The sequence below is a fragment of the Aulonocara sp. 'chitande type north' Nkhata Bay genome, linkage group LG5 (genome assembly GCF_057382095.1).
Source record: "Aulonocara sp. 'chitande type north' Nkhata Bay isolate Kocher_YH1m ecotype deep benthic linkage group LG5, A_spYH_male_GT1.1, whole genome shotgun sequence".
NCBI classification, from domain to species: domain Eukaryota; kingdom Metazoa; phylum Chordata; class Actinopteri; order Cichliformes; family Cichlidae; genus Aulonocara; species Aulonocara sp. 'chitande type north' Nkhata Bay.
Genome location: NC_141348.1, coordinates 46,012,048 through 46,034,103, shown reverse-complemented (window position 1 = coordinate 46,034,103; position 22,056 = coordinate 46,012,048). Strand labels below are relative to the sequence as shown.

At 38.6% G+C, this 22,056-nt stretch overlaps 3 protein-coding genes across 6 annotated transcripts in view; 1 reads left to right on the top strand and 2 right to left on the bottom strand.

Annotated features, from left to right (window-relative positions):
* The first annotated feature begins 1,827 nt into the window (after window positions 1-1,827).
* LOC147331493 (guanine nucleotide-binding protein G(s) subunit alpha-like) overlaps window positions 1,828-22,056 on the top strand; it is a 56,122-nt gene continuing 35,893 nt past the window's right edge. For 2 of the 4 annotated variants that reach the window (XM_086293855.1, XM_086293858.1), the window contains exon 1: window positions 19,257-21,006. In XM_086293855.1, coding sequence (XP_086149981.1) covers window positions 20,868-21,006 — 139 coding nt within the window. In that variant the 5' untranslated portion in view covers window positions 19,257-20,867. Of the gene's footprint in view, window positions 1,940-2,454; window positions 2,565-19,256; window positions 21,007-22,056 lie in introns of those variants that run through there. The other 2 variants (XM_086293856.1, XM_086293857.1) reach the window with 2 other exon arrangements.
* On the bottom strand, window positions 2,288-8,169 carry LOC147331495 (PRELI domain containing protein 3B-like). Its single transcript, XM_086293859.1, has 6 exons — window positions 7,992-8,169; window positions 6,717-6,885; window positions 5,503-5,592; window positions 4,709-4,779; window positions 4,496-4,598; window positions 2,288-4,097 (listed from the first exon to the last, which is right to left on the bottom strand). Exons 1-6 carry the CDS (start codon window positions 8,021-8,023, stop codon window positions 3,981-3,983), a joined length of 582 nt encoding a protein of 193 aa, XP_086149985.1. The 5' UTR covers window positions 8,024-8,169; the 3' UTR covers window positions 2,288-3,980.
* LOC147331494 (tubulin beta-6 chain-like) lies at window positions 9,691-13,491 on the bottom strand. Its single transcript, XM_086293854.1, has 4 exons — window positions 13,358-13,491; window positions 11,913-12,021; window positions 11,662-11,772; window positions 9,691-11,191 (listed from the first exon to the last, which is right to left on the bottom strand). Exons 1-4 carry the CDS (start codon window positions 13,412-13,414, stop codon window positions 10,047-10,049), a joined length of 1,422 nt encoding a protein of 473 aa, XP_086149980.1. The 5' UTR covers window positions 13,415-13,491; the 3' UTR covers window positions 9,691-10,046.

Here is a 22,056-nt window from a genome sequence, read left to right as displayed (position 1 = left end):
ATTCAAGTCCCAAGTCATTGGTGTAAAAGTCCAAGTCAAGTCACAAGTCTTAGAACATTTTTTCAAGTCAAGTCTAAAGTCATAAAATTAATGACTCGAGTCTGACTCGAGTCCAAGTCATGTGACTCGAGTCCACACCTCTGCTAAAGGCTTATATAACCGAAAGGCTTATATAACCGAACAGCAAATGATTTATTAGAAAACTACGTGGAATTTTTTTTAATTACATGTCTTCAAACCTTTGCTAAGATGTGTATTACTAATATATGAGAAACTACATCCAGGGAGAAATAAACATTAATTAAGTGATTTCCTTTGCAAGATATCTTTGGGCATCTCTTGGTGGGTAATTAATCTAATTACGTGGTGATGAATCCAGTTTTATCAGTACCGTAGGGTCAGATATATCCAGCAAAACAGGCTTCCAAGAGATTCAGAATAATCATAGGATACTGTTATGATTTTTGTGGATTAAGAAAAGAACTTATATCCCATTTGTGGTGTTTTATTGAATTGTGCTAATGACTCAGACACAGACGATAAGGACATTTTCTCTGTTTTCAAAGATACTATGAGAATTTTATGTTGTGCAAGGGCAGCTTACATTCTTCAATATCACTGTTGCACTTCAGTGACCATTAACTATCTAACCATTAGCAGCTAACTGGCCAGAAAATGTATTGAAAGAAATCTCCTTATGTCCCTGGAAGTATATGTAAATAAGAGAGCAGGGGCATGCAGATGTGATGGGTGTGAGGTTAGATCAGCCGAGGTTAAATATGATTTATTGCAGTAATCAGGGCTGCAAGACAAGTGACACCAAAGTGCACCATGCACCTGCAGTGGTGATGCCATTTTTGGTGTGCATCACCTTTTGTAAGGATAACACTGAGAATAAACTATCTGTTTATTCCGTTTGAACTGAAGAGCTTTTTATATGCTATTTATGTATTTATATGCTTAATTAGAATAAAAAGTAATACATTATAAAAGAAGAACAACTACAAGAAAACAATGTATACTGAAAAATAATATGTAAAAATTATCAAAAAAATTGCACCATGTTGAGAAAAAAATACTAAAAACGTAATAAAACAGTACTTAATTAAACAATTTCAGTGACTTGCATACGTTTCCATTCACACTGTTCAAACTGGTTTGGTATAAAAATGTGTGTATGATGGTGTAAAACTGTTCCTTAGAACAGTATTTCTCAAACCACATGAGTGTGTGACCCATAGCCAAGGGGAGCTCAAGTAATTTTTGAAAATTTCAACACCTGTAAGAGATCTCAGCTAAGTTTGAGAGCAGGTGTTCTGGGAATCCATCCTACCTGGCAAACCATAAGGCCCATGCTTCTTTGAAGTGTATTTGCTTTTTTATTATTGTGTACTTTTTCCATACCAGATATACAGTGTTGGAAGGGGAGTAACGGAATACATGTACCGCCGTTACGTATTTAAAATACAAAATATGAGTAACTGTATTCCGTTACAGTTACCGTTTAAAAAGGTGGTATTTAGAATACAGATACTGTGTTGAAATAAATGGATTACACGGTGGTATTTGCCTGATTCATATTGTCACGGGTCAGGACGGTTTTGTTTGACAGCTATGTTCTGTTGTTCCAGCGTTATGGTGGCAGCGTTACGGTTGCCATGGTTACAGGGTGTCGCTCTCTCTGCGACTGTGTGTTTCCTGGGTGAGAGAGCGCCTTTTTGTTGTTGTTGTTGTGCTAAGCTGAATGCTACAGAATGTAGCCTCATGGGCAGTGTAGTCCGTGCTGCGGGGAGAATGGACTGCCATATCCGTTATGTGTCTGTGAGCGCGAGGAGGGAGAAAAAAAGTGCGAGCTGTCACCGAGCAGAAACGGGAGCTGGAAGCATGTTAATATAATAATAACCACTGCAGCCAAGAAGAGTGCCTGATGAGCCCAGTTGTAAGTAAGCGATTAAGACTCGACTGTACACTGTGTTCGTGTTTTCCTCTGAAACAATAAGTTCCTTGGAGCAGCCTTTCTCGGTCTCTCGCTAGCAAATCTGACCCAGACAACAAAGTAAAGCTAGTTTTCGGCTATGAGCCGCGGACCTTCAGTAATAGTAATAAATCACATTCATGTAGTTATAAGCAGCATGATAATATATTAAGTAATCCAAAGTATTCAGAATACGTTACTCACGGAATACGTTACAAAATACATTTTGGGGCATGTATTCTGTAATGGAATACATTTTAAAAGTAACCTTCCCAACACTGCAGATATGTAACACAGCTGCTCATACACTGGTTCAAAATAAATCAGTCTGACTTGGGGTTCAGTATTTTTTAAATTTCAATAGTCCTGTAGAAATATGTCACCCAAAATATATAAAATATGAATCATTTCCTCTTCCACAAACATTTTAAATAATTCTTTTTAATTAGCATCATTTCATTTCCTTCATTTTTTCCCAGAAATTGTAACTGTGACATTTGTCCACTACGTGGCAGCATGTGGCGCCTGCATGATGAAGTCAGAACTTCAATCATCCTGTCAAATGTGCAGCGTTTCCCGTTTATGTCAGGTAACTCCCTCTGTGTTTAAAATATACAACCATTGCCTCCAGCAAGAAACCAGAAAACAAGAAAGAATATCTGACAAAAGCTCTTAAATAAAAAGGGTTCAAATATTTTATTCACACATTCTGCATTTGGTGAGAATCTTTTACACAATAACCCATTCAGAAAACAAAAATTATTACGTGAACATGTTGTTTTCCTTTAAAAATCAACCAAACTCATAGTTTGCTCTTCCAAATTGTTCTTTTTCCAAAAATAAATATCCCTGACATAGATAAAAAATATTTATAAATATGTTATAGACAGAAAGTTGTGCGTTTACCATCGCCACACAGATTCCCACTATGAGACTATCTCAAACACAGAGTATCCACTGAAACAGTTTTATCAAAAAGCTTGCTTAGCACATGTAGCAGCTTTTACTGGTAATAATTGTGAAGCTTTCGGCCCCGGCATTCAGTGATCATGCACGTGCTGATAAAACTACTTCAGTTGAAACGACCTCATGTTTAGTATGTAAAAAGAAGTCTGACCCTTGTTTCTACACAGTAAACAGATTCATGTTTATGTTACATTAAAGCAGCATTTGAGAAGGTCTACTATACCTTTTTAAAAGTATAAATATGGCAAGTACTTTGATCCCTTCATTTCACTTAAATACCTCAATGACATAAGTTATTACATTACATCAGTACAGTTTAGTATCAGGCTTGCATTCGTACCTAGTACAGTCTGTTGTTGTAACTGAGGTCCCATACGAAAACACTGTTGAGGTGGCTCTCTTACACAAATAAACCTTACTGTGGTCACTGTGGATAACCCAAACCGTTTAATCTGACCTGCTTGCATGCATTTGTGACATTCAGTGCGCTTGACATGCCGCCTCCATGGCTAATATCAGCCATCATTTCTCAGTGTACGCATTTGTTACAGTCACTCCTATACGTCTCACCATGACCTGTTTTTCTGCTGTAAACGTGAAGCTCGGACCAGAGACGATATGCTGGCATTCTGACACATTTCTGCCAGATGAATACACACCTGGAGAAGGCATTTGTAAAGACAAACAGCAGCGTCTGCATTGGCACATTTCTTGTGTTTCCAGTCCTTCCACATTGCACCTTTTTTCAAAGACACAAATGGCAGTAGTGTTTAAATGTCCCTGAGTGAGCCACCAACTTTTCAGCGCCCTATCAAAGCAGTCCCGCCAGGCCGCATCACTAGAAACCACTCAGACCTCCTTTAGGCAGCAGTCTCCGGCTTAGAATATAACTGGTAAAAGTACACAACATGCCAAATTGTACCCTTAAATAATACAAAAATCCCCAAAGCACCAAACAGGACCAGAGTATCATAGAAGGAGGCTGGCTGTTCTGCTGTGCAGTCCAATCTGAAACTTAGCTGAACACCAGAGTTGGGTGTCATTTCTCTGTGACTGCAGCAGCCATCGGGGTGCGTATGGTCCCACGTGCTGTGGCTGCCAGCTCCTCGATTTCTGTATTCAGTCGCCTGATAACCCACTCCACGGCCTCACGGCCCTGTTCGAGAACAAAGTGAAATGTTAGTTCACGGGAAAATGAGTTGCATCAAGTAGAATACAAGAACAGAAGAGACGGCGTGCCTGAAACACGTAAACCCACTTCATGCAGCGACTGGTCTGGAGAGAACGTTAAGCTGTTGACTAGTCATCTCGTAGTTTTTAAAGATTTTTCCACACAAGTACTTTTGGACGTACAAGTGAAATGCCACAAACCTGCTGCTACTGCCCCAGCATAACAGTTATCATCTCCCTTCTTTTCTTGCGATTTGCAATGGCTATAAACACTTCTGCCTATATGTAATTACAGCTAGGTTTTAGTTATTTAACCAACACTAGTCACATGCAAAACTACTTAAAACTTTACCAATCTCAGTACAGTTTGAAGGAACCTCTTACCTTTCCAGCATTAGTAGAGATGGTGCTGGCCATAACTCCCTCCAGGTAGCTGCTGAGACTGACCCCTTTCACAGAGATGATAGCCTCCTGGGTCAATATTGTTCTAAAAAAAATCGTGAAATCAAAGTTATGGTGTGCATTGAACAATCTGACACTTCAAGCTCAGAGTGTTTATAACACATGTTACATCAGTGTAACAGTGTTAAAACTTACTTTTCTGGATCTTCAGGGTGTGGTTTATATGTTAATTTTTCATCCACAGATACCATGTTTGTGAATGTGATCTGGAGAGAGGGAAATGCAAATTGGGAGATTATGGAGAGATCATGCCTTACAGCAATAGGACAATAACCATAAGGCAATTGTTAAAACACCAGAAAAGGCATTAACAAAAAGAAAAAAAGAAAGAACTCAAATTCTTCCATTATTGCAGGTGCGGTGAAGCAAGTTCACAACAGACTAGTTACAAATCAGAATACTTATTAATCCATTAAAAAAAATTATGTGCAGATTATATGGTGTCTCCAAGACAATAAGAACAGTAAGAGACTGAACTAAATCAAAAACGTATCAGACTTGAAGATTTTCATGCTCTTAACGAGTTGATTGAATCACAAAGTTGAAGTTCTTTTTTAGTTCCAAAATACTCTACATGTGCCTCTAAAGTTAAAATGCACTCTGCTAAGAAGTGACTTCTCACGCAGTTTAACAAGTTGGACTTGATTCCAGGATTAAGTCACAGAAACTCTTCAGATGTGTGCATGTCAAACAGGTCTCATAAGAACATGTAAGAAAAATTCTCCCATTCTTAGCAGTCAGAAATGAAATCAGATTTGCTCCTGCTTGCCAGCATCATGGTCTATATTCAGCTGGCAGCACAACGAGGTACGACTGTAAAAGTGTGCTTTGATCCGTGCTCGGTAATCTGGTTTTTCACCCACTGTGAGCCAAAAAACAGGAGGTGTTTATACAATATTTGTAATTTTTTAAAACTTTTTAGTACTCACATTTGAAGACTGAAGTTCAAAAGTCTGCTCTTTGGGATCAATAACTGATTGTTCCTGAACATAAGTGTATGTTCGTGCGTTACCAACGAGCTGAGGACAAAGAGAGAGATACATTTTACACAAACCTTAAAAGATATTTCAGAAATGGAGCAGATAATTCAAAGATAATTCAAAAAAGTGAGGTTAGAAATCATAATTGACCTTCTAATGACTCTAAAGTTCATGTGAAGAAGTGTTACTTAATCTGTGTTTTAAGTAGAAACATGAAGGCTGCAGCTGAGTAAACACTTTGTGTTTTCACTAAATTACTACTTCCATGGATTACTTCCAAAAGAGGCTTTTTGATACCACGACACCTTAATGCGAGTTAAATTATCACATGGTGCAAATGTTAACTTCTTGTAACTCATATGCCATATTTTCCAGAGTACAAGAGGCAAAATAGACTGCAGTAAGAAAAGGCTGATTCCACTTGCTTGAGCTTCAAATTGATGATTTAGTTTGCCACAACTACAACTCTCCTAGGAGACCTTTGTCACAGGGCATCATCCATAAGATGGATCTAGTTCATACGCAGAGACTGAGGCAATCTGATTAAAGATTACATTAATACACTATCAATCACCGGGTCATAGTCTGTCCTTGGAATTACAGAGGCTAGTCATAGATGTAGTGAGTGAGCATTCCTTCACCCGAAGAAATCCAAGCAAAGGTCAGTGCTGACGAACAGCACCTGATTTCCTAATATTTAAACAGTTAAACAGTATGTAGCATATCAGCTTTCTGCAGTCTTATCATTACTGGCTTCAAAAAGTGAGGGTCAGAAGGAAAAATTCAATGACATGACAGATATTCAGAGGCTTCCGTCACTGCTCCGATTCAGGAGACTGCTAGTTTTAACTGGGCTGACATACAAAGACGGAAAGTTACATCACATGGCGTAAAGGGTTACATCTGAGCAATGACAGAAATGTCACTACGGTGTCCTGTACAGCACGAGTCATGGCACGCAGCCATGAACCCGCCTGGGCAGACAGGTCAGCTGTTGCTACTATTCCTGGACAGAAATAGCCTGATAACCTGTTAGGTTATCGCTGCACTTGTTGAACGGAAAGCCTTAACCTCTCACCATTACCACGCTTCTATCTGCTTTTTCTATCATTTGATAAGATTGTGCGTTTGTCAGTGATGCACAGCTGGGTTTTGATACTCACAGATTTCACTATAGATGGAAGCCCCCACTCTGTGCTGAGCAGTCTTTTACTGTGGAGGCATCCTTGTGTGTCAATTTTTCTGTCCAGAACATCCACCCCAACCACACTGGGGTTCATGGGGTTTGGGTACTTCTGCATAGCAGCTTTAATCACCATCTCCCAAGGGTGGCTGTTGAAGCAAAGAAAAATATTAATATTGTAACAAATAAAAACTGCCAAATACACATTTTTATGTCTTATACATTATATTTACACAAACTGAATACAGAGCTAAAATAATTCTTTATAAATTACCATTTTATGTTGGCTATCAACATTAAATCCAATATCAGCACTCATTTTATCTCACATCTATTAATTTATTCTCTTTCCTTTGTATAATATCTCAAACTAGTCCTTTGCGTTACATTTTGGTAGCTATTCTATTTCATTTAAGCAATTTGTGTCATGTTTTTCTTCTTTTTTGGCTGTATGAATATATTTTCCAACACTGCTAAAGCGAGTTTGCTAACAATACACACATTTAACAATTAAATGACTAGTGAATTAACCACTAAGTAACAAAAAAAATGTTTTGTTATGTGATCATTTAAAAAAAAAAAAAAGATTCGAACTTGTGTTTAAAGCATTTAATGTGTCAAAATATTTTAATGAGTCTAAACAATTTCCCACTTTCCAATTTTTCAAAATATCCATCCAAAGTTAGTTAAGTAGATATATAATGTTTGAACAAAACATCAGTAAAGAGCGCTCATTGAGTAAAAATGTTGTTTTGAGTGGTTGCCATACACTGGCCCGTTGCGTAGTGACGCACACGGAGATGTAGGGGAAAGGTTACGCACCAAGGGCTTGACCTGGCTGGCTGATTATGCAATGACAAAAGCATCTGTAACCAGAAACCGGCAGTTCCGCACACACCATGGCTATGTTAATACTTTTACAATCACCTATGAACTTGCGTGACTTCTTTTAAGCATTACATTGTTTTTAAAATTACACACAGACTGACAACGAATAGAATACGTCTGGTACTTCTCCTTAGCATGTCATTTTAGCATACAAGCTAGCGACAGTAAAGTTATACCGTAGACAGGTTATATTTCACTTACATAGTCCGTTAGTTATAGTTAGGAACATCGTCTGGTTACAGTTTTGTGTTATAAACCCTACGTGTGTTGTTCAGCGGATTAAAACTAGCGTTACTTAAGTGCTGAACCACACACCGAGCTCCTGCAGGCCGGACATAAAAACGCTTTGCAGGGGTAATTTACTCACTTGAATATGTGCTCTGAGGTCCAGATCTTCATGGTTTAGGTAGCTGATCGCTGCTGGTGAAAGGGGGGTAATTTAAAGAGCCGGTAGACTGGCACAGACGCACTGACAGACCGGGGTGAACCACGTTCAAAGACAACCGCATGTCTCCTCCCTTCATACCAGAGCAAGTCACGGGTGCGTGACGCACTTCCGCTACTGTGGCACATGCCGTACAAGTCCGCTGACCCTGGAATAGAAGGATAAGAAATAGTTTATCGTAAATGTCCGTGGACAATTCACTTAACCGATGTAACAAAAGCGTGATTATAACATATCACCTTAAGTATGCATAATACGTTTTTTCCCATCAGGCTTGGCAGGCTCTGTGAATATCGCCCTTGTCTGTTACACAACTCAGCTGAAGGTTAAGACCTACTCAGCTGATGCAACAGGACGGAGTCACAGATCAAATCTTCATGTAATGGTTCAGCACTTGGTTATAAGTGTGCAGGCTCTGTAGATCCCGAGTCTTTATTACGTTCTTAATTTTCTCTGCGCAATTATGAAGTGACAGACTTGTTTTACTGAGTGAAAACAGGATTTATTTTCACTTTCCCCCCCTTTTGCTCAGTTTTCAGTTAGGTTTAGTTTAGTTTATATAGCAAAAAAAAGTTACCCCCACCCCTCAAAAAACAAATCTTTATTGGCAGATCTTTAAAAAATTGTTTTAATATATATACAACTGTGGGCGGTATTTTTCAGGAGCAATATTTTAGAAAATTTGCAATATGCGTTACAAAGAAAACAGCAATACTCACATTTCCTTTAAAAAATATATTTTAGTTTTTTTGTGTGCAGTGTTTTTTCAGTCAAGTTTTGCTTCTTCAAAAGTGTTCTTTGAAAGTGTTTTGTCATACCTAGTTCTGGCTCAGAGTAACAACCTTGGGGTAAATGGTCGTCCTTGTCAATGGGAAGATGAGCTACTGGACGAGTTTGGGAACTGCTAGTACTGTGAGTGCTGTGTCAAGTAAAAACTGGTGTCCTTATCTCTTCCAGTGCAAGACAGTTCCAAGTAATTTTTTCAAGCTGAGTGTGATATCTTGTGGTTAATTACATAATTATTCAATAAAATTACAATAAATGTTAATGCTGCTGGACAGGATTATGTGAAATAAAGTTATTTTTTTAACATTTACATAGCTTTTGAGTTATTACTGAATACTCAAACTATTGAGAATGAGAAGTAATATCTCTCTTTAGTCAGTCCTTTTCTTTTTTGAGTGATATTAACCCTGCTTGCTTTTTGGTAAACATGACAGCTGTTTTTCCTTCCTAGCTTTGTTGCTACATTGTAGAATTTGTCCTCTGTGGGGCAATACTGCACTTGTCACCATAACCTATACCCCCGTGTGATTTACAGGCTTTTCTTTAATCCCAGTGCAGTGTGGCTTTATTGCGGTTGAACTTGGACATCTTGGCAGCATGTGTACTTATCTCAGAGTGCAGCTAGTTTGTTCGAGTTATGAGTAATCTCTATGCCCCAGGCTCGTGAAAGTGGGAGGAAACTGTGCGACAGCCTTAGCCGGTATCAGTGTCAGTGTGCTGTCAGAGGAACGTCCATCAGTAGAGCTGAGTTTAGTCCAGTTTAGCTTAAAATTGTGTCACTGAATTAAAAGTAAAAATATGGTTTTCCTTTTTCATTGTTGGAACAAAATTTCACTCTTGTTTTACTGTTTTTAATTGCTATCACAACTTATGCAAAATGCAAACGATACTGGTCAAGCAGTGTAAAGGTGACACTTCATGTTTAAAGCTGATGGATATATATTGCTGCCAAAACATTACTTTTCATATATACATGCAAAAATAGTATTTAACAAATTTACTGTGAAATTAAAAAAAAATCGAAAACGCACATTCAAGCACATGATCAGTTTAAGAATACAAAGCAGACAATCACCATTATTGTTGCAAATATGTTGCAGCACCTTTTATCACTTACACCAACAACAGATGCGACAAACTACAGAGTAAGAGTTCATTTTAATACCAATATTCCAACATTTCTTCTATCTTCTACTCATCTTTGGCTTCTTTGCTCATTTCAGTCACTGTTTCCAACGTAACCTCCACCTTAGACTGTGCCTTTCTTGTTGCTGATGGTGAGGGTCCCTCTTCTTCTTCCTCTTCTGGTTCCCAATCTAGATCAGCAGTGGCATCTTGGTACTGCTGGTACTCTGAGACCAGATCATTGAGGTTGCTCTCTGCCTCCGTAAACTCCAATTCATCCATACCTTCCCCCGTATACCAGTGGAGAAACGCCTTCCGTCTGAACATCATGACGAACTGCTCGCCCACTCTTCGAAACACTTCCTGAATGGCTGTGTTGTTGCCAATGAACGTGGAGGCCATTCTGAGGCCTCTAGGTGGGATGTCACACACGGCGACCTTCACGTTATGGGGGATCCAATCCACAAAGTAGTTGCTGTTTTTCTGCTGGATGGCAAGCATTTGCTCATCCACTTCTTTGGTGGACATCCTACCACGGAAGACGCCAGCGACCGTGAGGTAGCGGCCTCTCCTCGGGTCGCACGCTGTCATCATGTTGCGGGCGTCAAACATCTGCTGGGTGAGCTCCGGTACAGTGAGAGCTCTGTACTGTTGGCTGCCACGTGGCGTCAGAGGGGCAAAGCCTGGCATGAAGAAATGAAGGCGAGGGAAGGGCACCATGTTGACGGCGAGCTTCCTCAAGTCGGCGTTGAGCTGTCCAGGGAATCTCAGAGAAGTCGTGACCCCGCTCATGGTCATGGAAACCAAGTGGTTGAGGTCCCCGTAAGTCGGCGTGGTCAGTTTTAACGTGCGGAAACAGATGTCATAGAGGGCCTCGTTGTCAATGCAGTAGGTCTCGTCAGTGTTCTCCAGAAGTTGGTGGACTGACAGCGTAGCGTTGTAGGGCTCCACCACCGTGTCAGAGACTTTAGGCGACGGCATGACACTGAAGCTGTTCATGATGCGGTCGGGGTACTCCTCACGGATTTTGTTGATGATGAGGGTTCCCATTCCAGAACCAGTGCCGCCCCCGAGTGAGTGAACCAGCTGGAATCCCTGCAGGCAGTCGCAGCTTTCACTCTCGTGCCTCACCCTGTCGATCACCTGCTCCACCAGCTCTGCGCCCTCTGTATAGTGGCCTTTTGCCCAGTTGTTCCCAGCTCCTGAGTTTCCTGTAATGCCAGAATAAATGTATGTAGGTCAAGGATACTGATAACATGCATCACAATTTTAAAAAGAAAAGAAATTGTGACATTTTTCAGTTCTAGGGCAGTAAATGTATCAACTTTTCACAGGTTAAATGCTTAGCACAGCTATTTTGCAATAATTTTTTATCAGTTTTACCAGTTTTACTTTCTGAAATTCAATAAGTCAAATTCAGTTGTTTTTTTTTTTTTTAATAAAGCCAAGATGGAAACCTTATTATTTTCTTACTGCAAGGCTAATATTATAAAAATAATATAGCATTTACACTGTACAACTCTATCCAAGAGCTTTCTAAATCCAAAGCACAACATGTAGTGTATAATATAGTAAACTGCATATAGCCTCCTTTCTCAAAAAGTCATGAAAATCAAAAGCAGTGAAATGTGAGACAGAAAGTTTCAGAGTTTCAGAGTTTGCATATTATTGATTATCTCACCATGGATGAAGTTGTCTGGTCTAAAAAGGGCCCCAATGCGGCTTCCTCTTACACTGTCCATGGTGCCAGGCTCCAGGTCCACCAGTAGGGCCCTGGGGACATATTTACCACCTGCAAACACAGTTGAAGTTTTAAAAAAGACTTAATTAATTTTAATATTGTTTATTTGTAAATTTGTAAACAGCTGGAATTTATAAATAAAAATTTGAAATTTATCAAGCCAGATAAAGCAGCTCAAGTTAATAACGCACCGTGCGCCTCGTTGAAGTAGACGTTGACCCTCTCCAGTTGGATGTTGCTGTCTCCTTCATAAATGCCTGTTGCGTTGATCCCATGTTCTTCACTTATCACTTCCCAAAACTGCCAAGAAATAAAAGCATCAGTATAACATAAGCAGAAGCAAAAATGTTTGCAGATGCAGAAAATTAATACTTCATTTAACACTTTTGATGTTAAGGTCTTTAAATGGTTTCTTTAAAAATATATTTTGATCACTGTTTGCAGTATTTACAACCCTAATGACCATTAAAACAAAAAGGTGTAGGCTAAAATATCAGGCTGTTAAATCTACTGTTTTTTTCTAAATAACAAGAAATTTATAACATCTCACCAAATTAATAGATAATAAAAAAAATGAAAACCATACATCAGCACTAAAGTTGGTTACCACATTACTTTTAAACATTTATTTTACATTTTCATATTGAATGTTCCACCAGTTAATCCCTCAATATTTGTCCGGACCCCTACTTTTCCGCCCTGAGTTCAAACTGTTACTCTCTAATTTCAAACAGCCTCTGAATACACTTTAGATTTAGATTATTTTGTGCTTTGTGTTTTGTGAGTATAGCATTAAGATTAATAAAAAAATTTAGGGTGTGTAGTTTAACAAATAAGGAAGTGGTTGGTTCATTTATGATTTTTAAAGCTTTCTTCTGTTGCATGTAAATTGGATTAAACTGGAGTTTATTTACACACACGATGTGCAGAATTTGCTATTGGACATAAAATTAGATTTTTAAAAAAAATTGTCTCAACTGCAAAAATCAACAAGTTTGTTTAACTTCCCACGTATGCAATATATTCGAAATGACTTTAATTAAGTTGCGCTGACTGCTACAATAATTGACTTTATCTTTTAACATTTTTTTAGTTTTACGTATTAGACACATCAGGTTGTACAAATGGAAATCTTTACATAAACAATACAGAATTAATAACAGATTCCTCAAGCTCAGATCTCGAGTTGTACAAATGGTAAAGTTATTTAAAGTCAGCATCTTGAGTCAACTTTAAAAGTATCTAAAAGTGTTATGTTTTCAGCTTTATTATCTTGTAGTTTCACTCTCTTTTTTGTGTCAGCGACGATAAAAATGTCACACCCAGTGCTCGCACTGCAGTTCTCATTTTAGCTCTTATCTTTAGCCTGAATGCCTGACAGGGAACACCCTGTGTCACTCAAAACTGTTTTTGATATGCAAAGAAAAATTGCATGTGACAATATACACCGAAATAGAAAAAAGCAAAATAATGCGGCCAGTAAAGAAAAGTATTTTCTGTCATTTTATCTCAACCACAATTAGAGTAAAAAGTGGTTTATAGTCAAACTGACGCATCTTTAAATAATCTTTTTAAGAATTACATAGGAAGTTTTAACGATGCTAATGCATTTGTCTATATATTTTATTTATTTTACCTTTGAGCCGATCTGGTTGCCACACTGTCCAATTTGCAGATGTACAATTTCACGCATGATGGTCGGGCTACAGTACGCAGAACAGCTGGTGGTCTGTGATAGTCTTCAGTCCTCCTGTCAGCTTTTATAGTACAAGAAATGATGTCACCAGCAGTGTCGGGGAGTCACCCCTGCTGATAATATGTGAGAGACCCATGATACACAATGGAAACTGTGCACAGAATAGCAGCGTTTACCATTCATTGTTTATGCTTCCATTAGTAAGTAGACATAGCATGTCTGCTTTAGATTTGTTTTTATATCTGTATGTTTCACATATGCAAATATAAATAGCTAATTATGAAAAAGGCATGGCATATTTCCTTTTGTATAAAACTTTGTAGACTTGCAAAACACCTCTACACTGAAAAAAGGCCAAGTTGGATTTATTTATTTCAATAGTGGACATTGGCAGAAACTTAAACAACTGAGTTAAATCAACACAACTTATTCATATTCAATAAACCTGTGCATTTTGTGTTGATAAAAGGCAATTGAAACATGTTTAGATGAAGTAAGGTGAGCTCTTGGAATATTTTAATACTTTGCAATATTGTCGTACTAATGCAAAACACGACATTTTATTGGATATAAAAAGAACATCTGAGCTGTGCAGCTGGGCAAAAGAAGGAAGGAAGTGAACCAGAAATTAATGGAAGCTGATGTGTTTCTCTGGTCAGCGTCAGATAACACTCAATAAGCATGCTCGTTTATATATAAGAAGAAAATAATGTTAACACTGTAGATACATCTGTTTGCAGTGAATGTTATATGTGTGAGAGATGCTACCATCTAGAGGATTTATGTAAGCATAACATGATATAACTGAATAAAGTTATGTCACCCAAATGCAAATGTGGGTGACAAATTGGTTTAAACAGAATTAAACCATCATTATTGTTACTATAGTTGAGAGAAGTGATTTAGAGATAAACAAAGAGGACAAATGTTATTCTCCTGTCATAGCTTTTAACTTACTTTATTAGTTAGTGTGCACAGAAAATATCATAATTATTTAAGTGTAAGTTTTCTCCTTGACTGTACCTTCAGTACAGGTCAGCATAAGGACAAAGGCTCTATTGCTCACACCTACAGAAATGCCACATATGGTCAAATCATTTGCGTTTGTTGAGATTTTTACTGTCATAGTTCATGATACCACCCACTTTGACAGTTTGCAGGTGACTGTACAAAGTTCCTTTCAGTATACTGGCAAAACCTTATAAGCGAAGTGCACGTGGTTTGCGACGACAAAAACGCCGTCGAACTGAGAAAAGTTTTGTTTACAGAGATTTTGCATTTATATTGCTTCTGAAATTGAAGTTATTAGTCTTTTTTCACTCGTCTGTGGGCATTCATTAGTGAGCCACAGCAGCATTTAGTTGTCATTGATGACCTTTATGTGTTTTGCCCTGAGCTTGTTTCTCTTGCTGTTTGACACATTTATGGAGGGAGGTGTGTGTGTGTGTGTGTGTTTTACATGCATCCGTCTGTGATCTAAAGGCCAAAGAGCCACTTGCATATCTAAATCGCCAGGAGGTGAGTGAAGATGACAGGACGTCCTTTTTTTGAATGGCTCTCAGTGTCTGTTTAATTACTTTAAATAATTGTTTTTATTGCTTTTTGCAGCTCGTCAGTAAGTTTAGGGTAGAACCATTATGAAGTGTTATGTTTTTCCAGATTTTCTGTCACATATATGCTCTTACAATGGTAAATGTACATAGTAAAGACGGCAAAAAATGGATGTTAATAAGGTCACCGGATGTATAAGGAATAAGTCCAAAGTTCAGGCTTCAGACTGCTCTTAATACTCTGTTAAGACTGTTAAGACTCCAGGATCTGTACGACGTCAGTGATATAGCCCTCAAAGCAAACACAGTGTGATCTCACCCACTAGCTACTGACGACCTGTTACCTCAAAATTTCTGATGTACCTTTTACCTCATGTTTAGCATTATTGTTGTCATCATTTTGGTGTTTTGAAACCAGATGTGATGAGCGAGGGGGTGGGATGGGGGTGACTGTGAAACCACACACTCACGGATGGTCATTAGCTAGTGAGCGTATCTCGGATAATCCTTTTGAACTCTAATAATGAGCAAAATTTACCAAATAAAGTATTTGGTAAATTAAATATTAAAGTATTTATTACAAGTACATGTCCATGCAACAGTAATGTTAGGCTTGTTAATGCTGCTGGCAAACCTATATACTTAATCAGAGTGAGAAAAGTGAATAAATAAATAAAACATATGTGTGGTAGATGCTATTTATATGCTAGGTGTAAAATATCACGCATATTTAAACTTTTGTGGATATAAATGATAAATTGTTGTCCAACAATAAAATGATACTGAGCTTTTTAAAGGTTGTTTTGCATGAATAACAACTAAAAACTGGTCATTTTAGCACGTTGCTAGGTGGTTCCTTGGCAACATGATGACATTGTAATATCTGATATAGATAAGAACCTCCGGGGGCCTATGATGTACCTGTGTGCCAAGATTGGTTGTTTAGCTCCTGATGCTCTAGGAGGATAAACAAATAATCATGCAAACAGAGATTTTGTGTGTTATTATAGAAGTTTGTTTCCAGCAGTGGAAAAAAACAATCAAACATACAAACAATTTTTTCAGCCATATGTGGCTATATCAGAATTTTGACTAACTCAAACATCTGAGGAAAAAAAGGCTTGAATTTCTGAAATAATAATTCCAATTTTGACTTATAGATGACAAAAATAATTGTTCTTTCATTTGAAATAAACTTCCGTTATATCAAAGTAAAGATGGCATGGAACTATTTATTGAGTACCTAACGTCGAGGTGGAGACTTCTAAGTTTCGCTCATGACTAACAATGACAGCACAATATTCATTGTTAGAAAGACAAAATTTTTAATATTATTACATCTTGTTTTTGCTGGATGCTAAATTCACATTTCAGCTTCATGATTTTTTTGTATTTTTTATAGACATAAGATATATATATATATATATATATATATATATATATATATATATATATATATATATATATATATATATATATATATATATAAAGGTCTATCCTAGTCTTAGCATTAACCATATACCCTAAAAAGTGTTGGTAGTCTCTCAATGCCAGATTAATAAAAACCATGAGTTACTAAAGCAATGTGACCTCAGTGGTCTTTGGCAAAGCCCTGTAAACGCTGTTTCAGAAGCTCCATTAGGTGTTGAATTGGTTTGCAGACTGTGAAAGGCAGGACATGATTTATAGATATCCTTCTCCTCCTGAAGTCCTCTATCAGAGTCTCAGCATTTGTTTTGCATTCACTGTTGTAGTCTTTTGTAATTTAATGAAAGTTTCTTCGCAGCTTTTAAAATGCGATTCCAACAGGGCATCGCTACTTTCTTTTTCGTTCTCAAATAACTGACAGCGCTAATTTGACTTTTATAATCACCGTTTAGTTTGGAATGAAGTGACAATAATAATGTTATAAACGGAGAGCTTACGTTTACTTTTTCTATCAGATGTGACAACATGCCATTAAAGTAGTAATTTGTACCAAACCATGTGATACATTTGCTTTGAAAGGCTGCAAGTTTTATCACTTACTTTTTACACGGACTTTTTTTTTCCATTTTTGCCACCTGAAGAATTTGGTAAACAAGATTGTTGCCCTTCACTTATTAATTGTTGATAGTCGTATTAGCATATTCCTGTTATTAGTAACCTAGCGGTGTTACTGCGATTGAATGTATATGGAAGCATTAATCTCTTTATGAGCCGATATTTGAATAACTTGATGTAAAGTTTGTCAGAGGTGTTGAATGAGGCGGCGGACAGGATAATAATCATTTTGCTTCAAAGAGGGCGCCTCTCCCCTTCTGTACCTCTGCTTCATGACGCTCCGGGCAATCATGTGATCCGACCCTGCTTCATTCCAGATGCGTCAAGTGGCATGCAGGCGGAAACGAGCGTTACTCTCACATTACCCTCAAAATAAAAGCCAAAAGTACCTTCTCGGCCTTAAGATTTGGTGGGTGGGTTAAATGTATTGATGTTTGTTCTGTTTTCGCAGTTCAGGTGAAACGTTATACTTTAACACACACACACACACACACACACACACACACACACACACACACACACACACACACACACACACACACACACTAAAAAAATTAATGTATTTACTAAATATATTTTAAAAATAATTAAAACTCCACTTGTGTGGCTGTAAGTTTTGTGCAGTTCAGAGAGAGGATTTTAAAGCCAGTTTTAGAAGAACTGCAAAAATCTGTGAAAAGAATAAATGTTTCACATAGCAAAAGTTTCAAAGGCTGTTGTTTTTTTTTTCTTCAATTAATGCTTGGATGCCTGATTTTTATTTTAAGCTTTTTCTGGGATTTTCTGTTGCTGCAGGGCTATATTTATCAGGAACCCTTTGCCCTGAGCTCCACATAGATTTGCATTAGTGAATCAATGTCAAATGTCACATGTTAAATAAGTAAATAAAATAAAATATTGAAAATATTTCCCTTTTTTCTTACACTTATAGGAGTACTGGGGTTTCGTTGGGACCTCTGGTCAAATTAGCCAAGGCTCAAATCTAAGCCTGTTGACGTTCCCTTTTATTAAATGCATGGTTTAGAATTCTAAAAGACCCCGACCCCTGTATATTTAATGGTTAAACAAAACAACATAAATTGTCTTAGTAAGGTCTTATACCACCATGTGCCACCAGATAATCCCTCAAAACCCAGATGTTCAAAAGATTTTCTTGGATTTGGTGGTAACAGTGGTGGAAAGTGCTGTCTAAAATTGGAAGTCTAAAATTCCAGTGTTGGATGGGGCTGAGAGCACATTACTGTGGAGGCCATTTATGACACATCACTGTGAGGACCTTTGCTATCAAAACAAATCACAAGCTATTTGCATTTTTTAACCCAAAAAATTATGACGGCTGATGTGATTTTTGTACTCAAATCATTTAATGACTCATTGCTACCTATAAATGGGGACATCGTAGAGCACCATCATTGAGGTAGAAATGTATAATCATAGGATAAAGGTCATCATTCAGCCCAACTTCCTATTTGTGCCACTTCCCTCAAAGGCAACTGTTCTGAAATGTCAGGTGCAGCCGGTGTATGATGGTGAAGTTTAAAAATATAAGGTGAAAAAAAAATTATGACCTTTTTTTTCCTTTTGCAGGGGAAATAACCCCTATCACTATTACGTTACCTCCATTGTAATTACCGTTTTATGTTATTATTACTGATTATACACATCAGTCCACAAGTTTTTTGTGTCTGAAGAAGGCCACAACAGAGAGATTTTGTAAATTATTATGGAAGCTTGTTTTCAGGCCACGGAAAGAAATAAACAAAACAACCAAAACTATTTTATTTTTGCCAGCCATAGGCCAAACATGTGGGATAATATGTAATTTTCAACTTACTCAAACTTTTGGAAAAAGAAGTTTCAAGTTATGAAGTCTAAAATTTGAAATGAGAACCAGTAATTTTGACTTGGATGGCATCTTTTTTATTTATTTATTTATTTTTCAGTCAAAATAAACTCTCATATATAATAGTAAGAAATGACCTCGAATTAGTGAACTGTGAACTGAGGGATTGCACAAAGGTCCAGTATACAATCAGGCAATGTCTTGTAGAGTGCAAGAATACAAATAAAATGAAAACACAGAAAAACATTAAATCAAAGACGTGTGACCTAACTGTATACACACCCTGTATTTGTTTTTGTGTGTGTCAGCAAAAAATACTTAAAAAGGACGAAAACATCTATTTTTAAGAGATTAGTTCCGCTTATGCGTCCTTTCGGCTTTTATTGTGAAAGCTTCCAGCGGAAGTCGAGTTTCTCCGTCCCGGAAAACTTGACCACGGTTCTTCGTTCCCAGGGTTCCGTGAGAGCCGTTTGCCCCACCCCGCCTCTACAACGCTATCTATCTCAATGTTCAATTCTCAGAGAAAAAAAAAGGTGGGCAAAAATAATTCAGGGTAACACAGCAAAGAAACGAGTCTCACCTCCCCGACCGGTTCATCGGAGCAACCGCGGCCTGTCGGCGGTTAAAAATGACAGCGTCGCCGTTGGACCAGTGATTGAAAACACCGCGGTATGTTCATGTATCATGCACATGTAACCATAATCTACCATACGGATTCAAAGGGAATACAAAAATCCGAGAGACTTGACAGCGCCTTGTACCTGCGCCAAACGGGAAAATAACGGAGGATTTTCCACGAATATCACCTGGATATCGCGCTATATTCAAGGACATCCAGCTGCCAAACACCGCCTTAGCTCGGCCCCGGAGAAGCTTTCTGATGTGAGGAGAAATATAAATTGACGTTACGGAGAGAAAAAGGACGGAGAAGGGGCCTTGTTTCTTTCCCCCCTTTTTTTTCTTTTCTTTTTTCCTTTTTTCTTTTCTTTGGGGGGTGGGGGGGTTCTCGTGAAACCTCAGGGAAAAAAAAGCCAAGCACCAGCATCTACTTACGGGGGAGAGGAAATAATTTGGACATCGGCTAAAAACGGGATCTTATTGATAAGGCTCCTATATATAATGTGACTGTTGTGGTGGAGACAGAAGCCCGGGTTGTAGCCTGATGATTCACATGCCGTCATTTTAAGAGGAAATATTAATTTTTTAATTTCTCCCCATCCGCCCTGTTAATGTGCTTTTTTTCCTGGCCAGCCTGAGATAGGATTTCAAATAATAACCTGAAATTATATTTAAAGGGAGAGTCGATGGAAAAAAAGAAAACGGGGCTCTTTTTGGTTGTGAGTGGAAATGAATTGAACGGCAGAGTAGTGAGGCATCTGCCAAAGATGGGCTCCGGAGGAGACATTTGCTGAGGAAGATTTAACATCAAAGCTTGAGAAAATATACATACGTGTATATTTAAAACAAAGGAGGAAAAGAAGGGGGGGTAAAAAAAAATACACCTTTAAGGAATCTGGACCCCACCACCAGCACCATCGCCATCCCTAGACACTCATTCATGTGCAGCCAGAAGCTGGAAATTTTACATCCACTCTCATATCAATGTTGATGACTTCATTGCGGATTTACAGTGGGGGAAAAAACTACAGGAATCAAGCATCTGAGAAGGGCGGCATCGTAGCTCTGCTCCTTTCTGACTGATCTGTTGCTGATAAATTGCCAGTAAATATCCACACCCCCCACCCCATCCCCTCCTCCACACATACACATTTTGCCAAAGCCTGGTGAAGCTCACTGTCTACTACCTGGCGTCTACTTCTTCTGCATCTGGCAAGATACATGTCACCCATTTGGAGCCAGGTGTTCCTCTCTTGGGCCAGTCTAGGAATTTGGGATTGATTTAAAAAAAGATCCTCTCTTTTCTGACCATCACCCTCTTCTTTCACCCACCTACCCCAACCATATCAACCGCCCTGCCTCCAAACCCTGAACCTGCAACTGGGTTTTTGGGAAGATGGGCTGCCTTGGCAATAGTAAGACTGAAGACCAACGAAATGAGGAGAAGGCACAGAGGGAAGCCAACAAAAAGATTGAGAAGCAGCTCCAAAAAGACAAACAGATATACCGGGCAACTCACCGGCTACTGCTGTTGGGTAGGTTTTGTGAAATTTAACATTACTGTTTCCATTTTGTTCCTACAAAACAGCATTTTCACCTGTTTAACTCATGTTGGTGCCACTGTAGCAGACTGTACCCATGAAAAGTGTGTAAGGACCACTGTTACAGCAAGGCATCAAGAACTGATGCAACGCCATGAAGTCCCGACTAATTCGCTTCAAGCGTCTTGGCACAGGACAGTTGAAAAAGCAGGCCTGTCTGCATTCATGGGATATTATGGAGCATGATTGCAGAACATGTGAGAGAGAGGGGGGCAGACAGACACCACCATCTGTGTGAGGGAACCACACACACACACACACACACACACACACACACACACACACACACACACACACACAGGCACCACGCAGAGGCCGGGAGGCCACTCGCGGGCGTTTGTGCATGGCTCTTTCTCACCTCCACACATGTAAAAAAAACCAAAAAAACCCAAACTTGTGATCTGGTTCATTTGTGACTGCTGCGTACATCCTGGTTGAGCCTAGTTTTCATACTGCATATGACATACTTTTTTTTTTTCTCTCTCTCTTTTTGCATAATCCGTCCACACCACCCACTCTGGAAATTAATATCCTCTAATTAGCCATTATTTGGTAAAGCTATTTTTGGCCTCATCACGAGAGCCTTCCTGACATGATGCAGTGTGAACCTTAAGGCCAGCCCTTGTGCTGGACTACAGAGTGCAAATTAGGATTACTAGTTTGCCTTGAATGCCTGTTTCTCTCGCTCTACGCCTTCTCTGAAAAGCAGGCCTGTAGCCTGGCTGGCTCCTGGTGCTTGGGGATGGAGATGTGATGGCCGGGCTCCTTTCACACTCAGTTTTGCAAGGACACGTTGAAGGCTGTTCTTATCCAGAAATTTATTTTCTTAATTATTAACATCAGGGTTCAGGGTCTAGCAGTTTTTCTCCTGAATGACATGCTCGGGGAGAGAATAGTTGTCTACATGTTGGAGCTTTTTTTTTTTTTTCCTTGGTCCTTGTCGCCTCTGGAAGAAGGGGCAGACTTTGGTGAAAGTGCACGTGT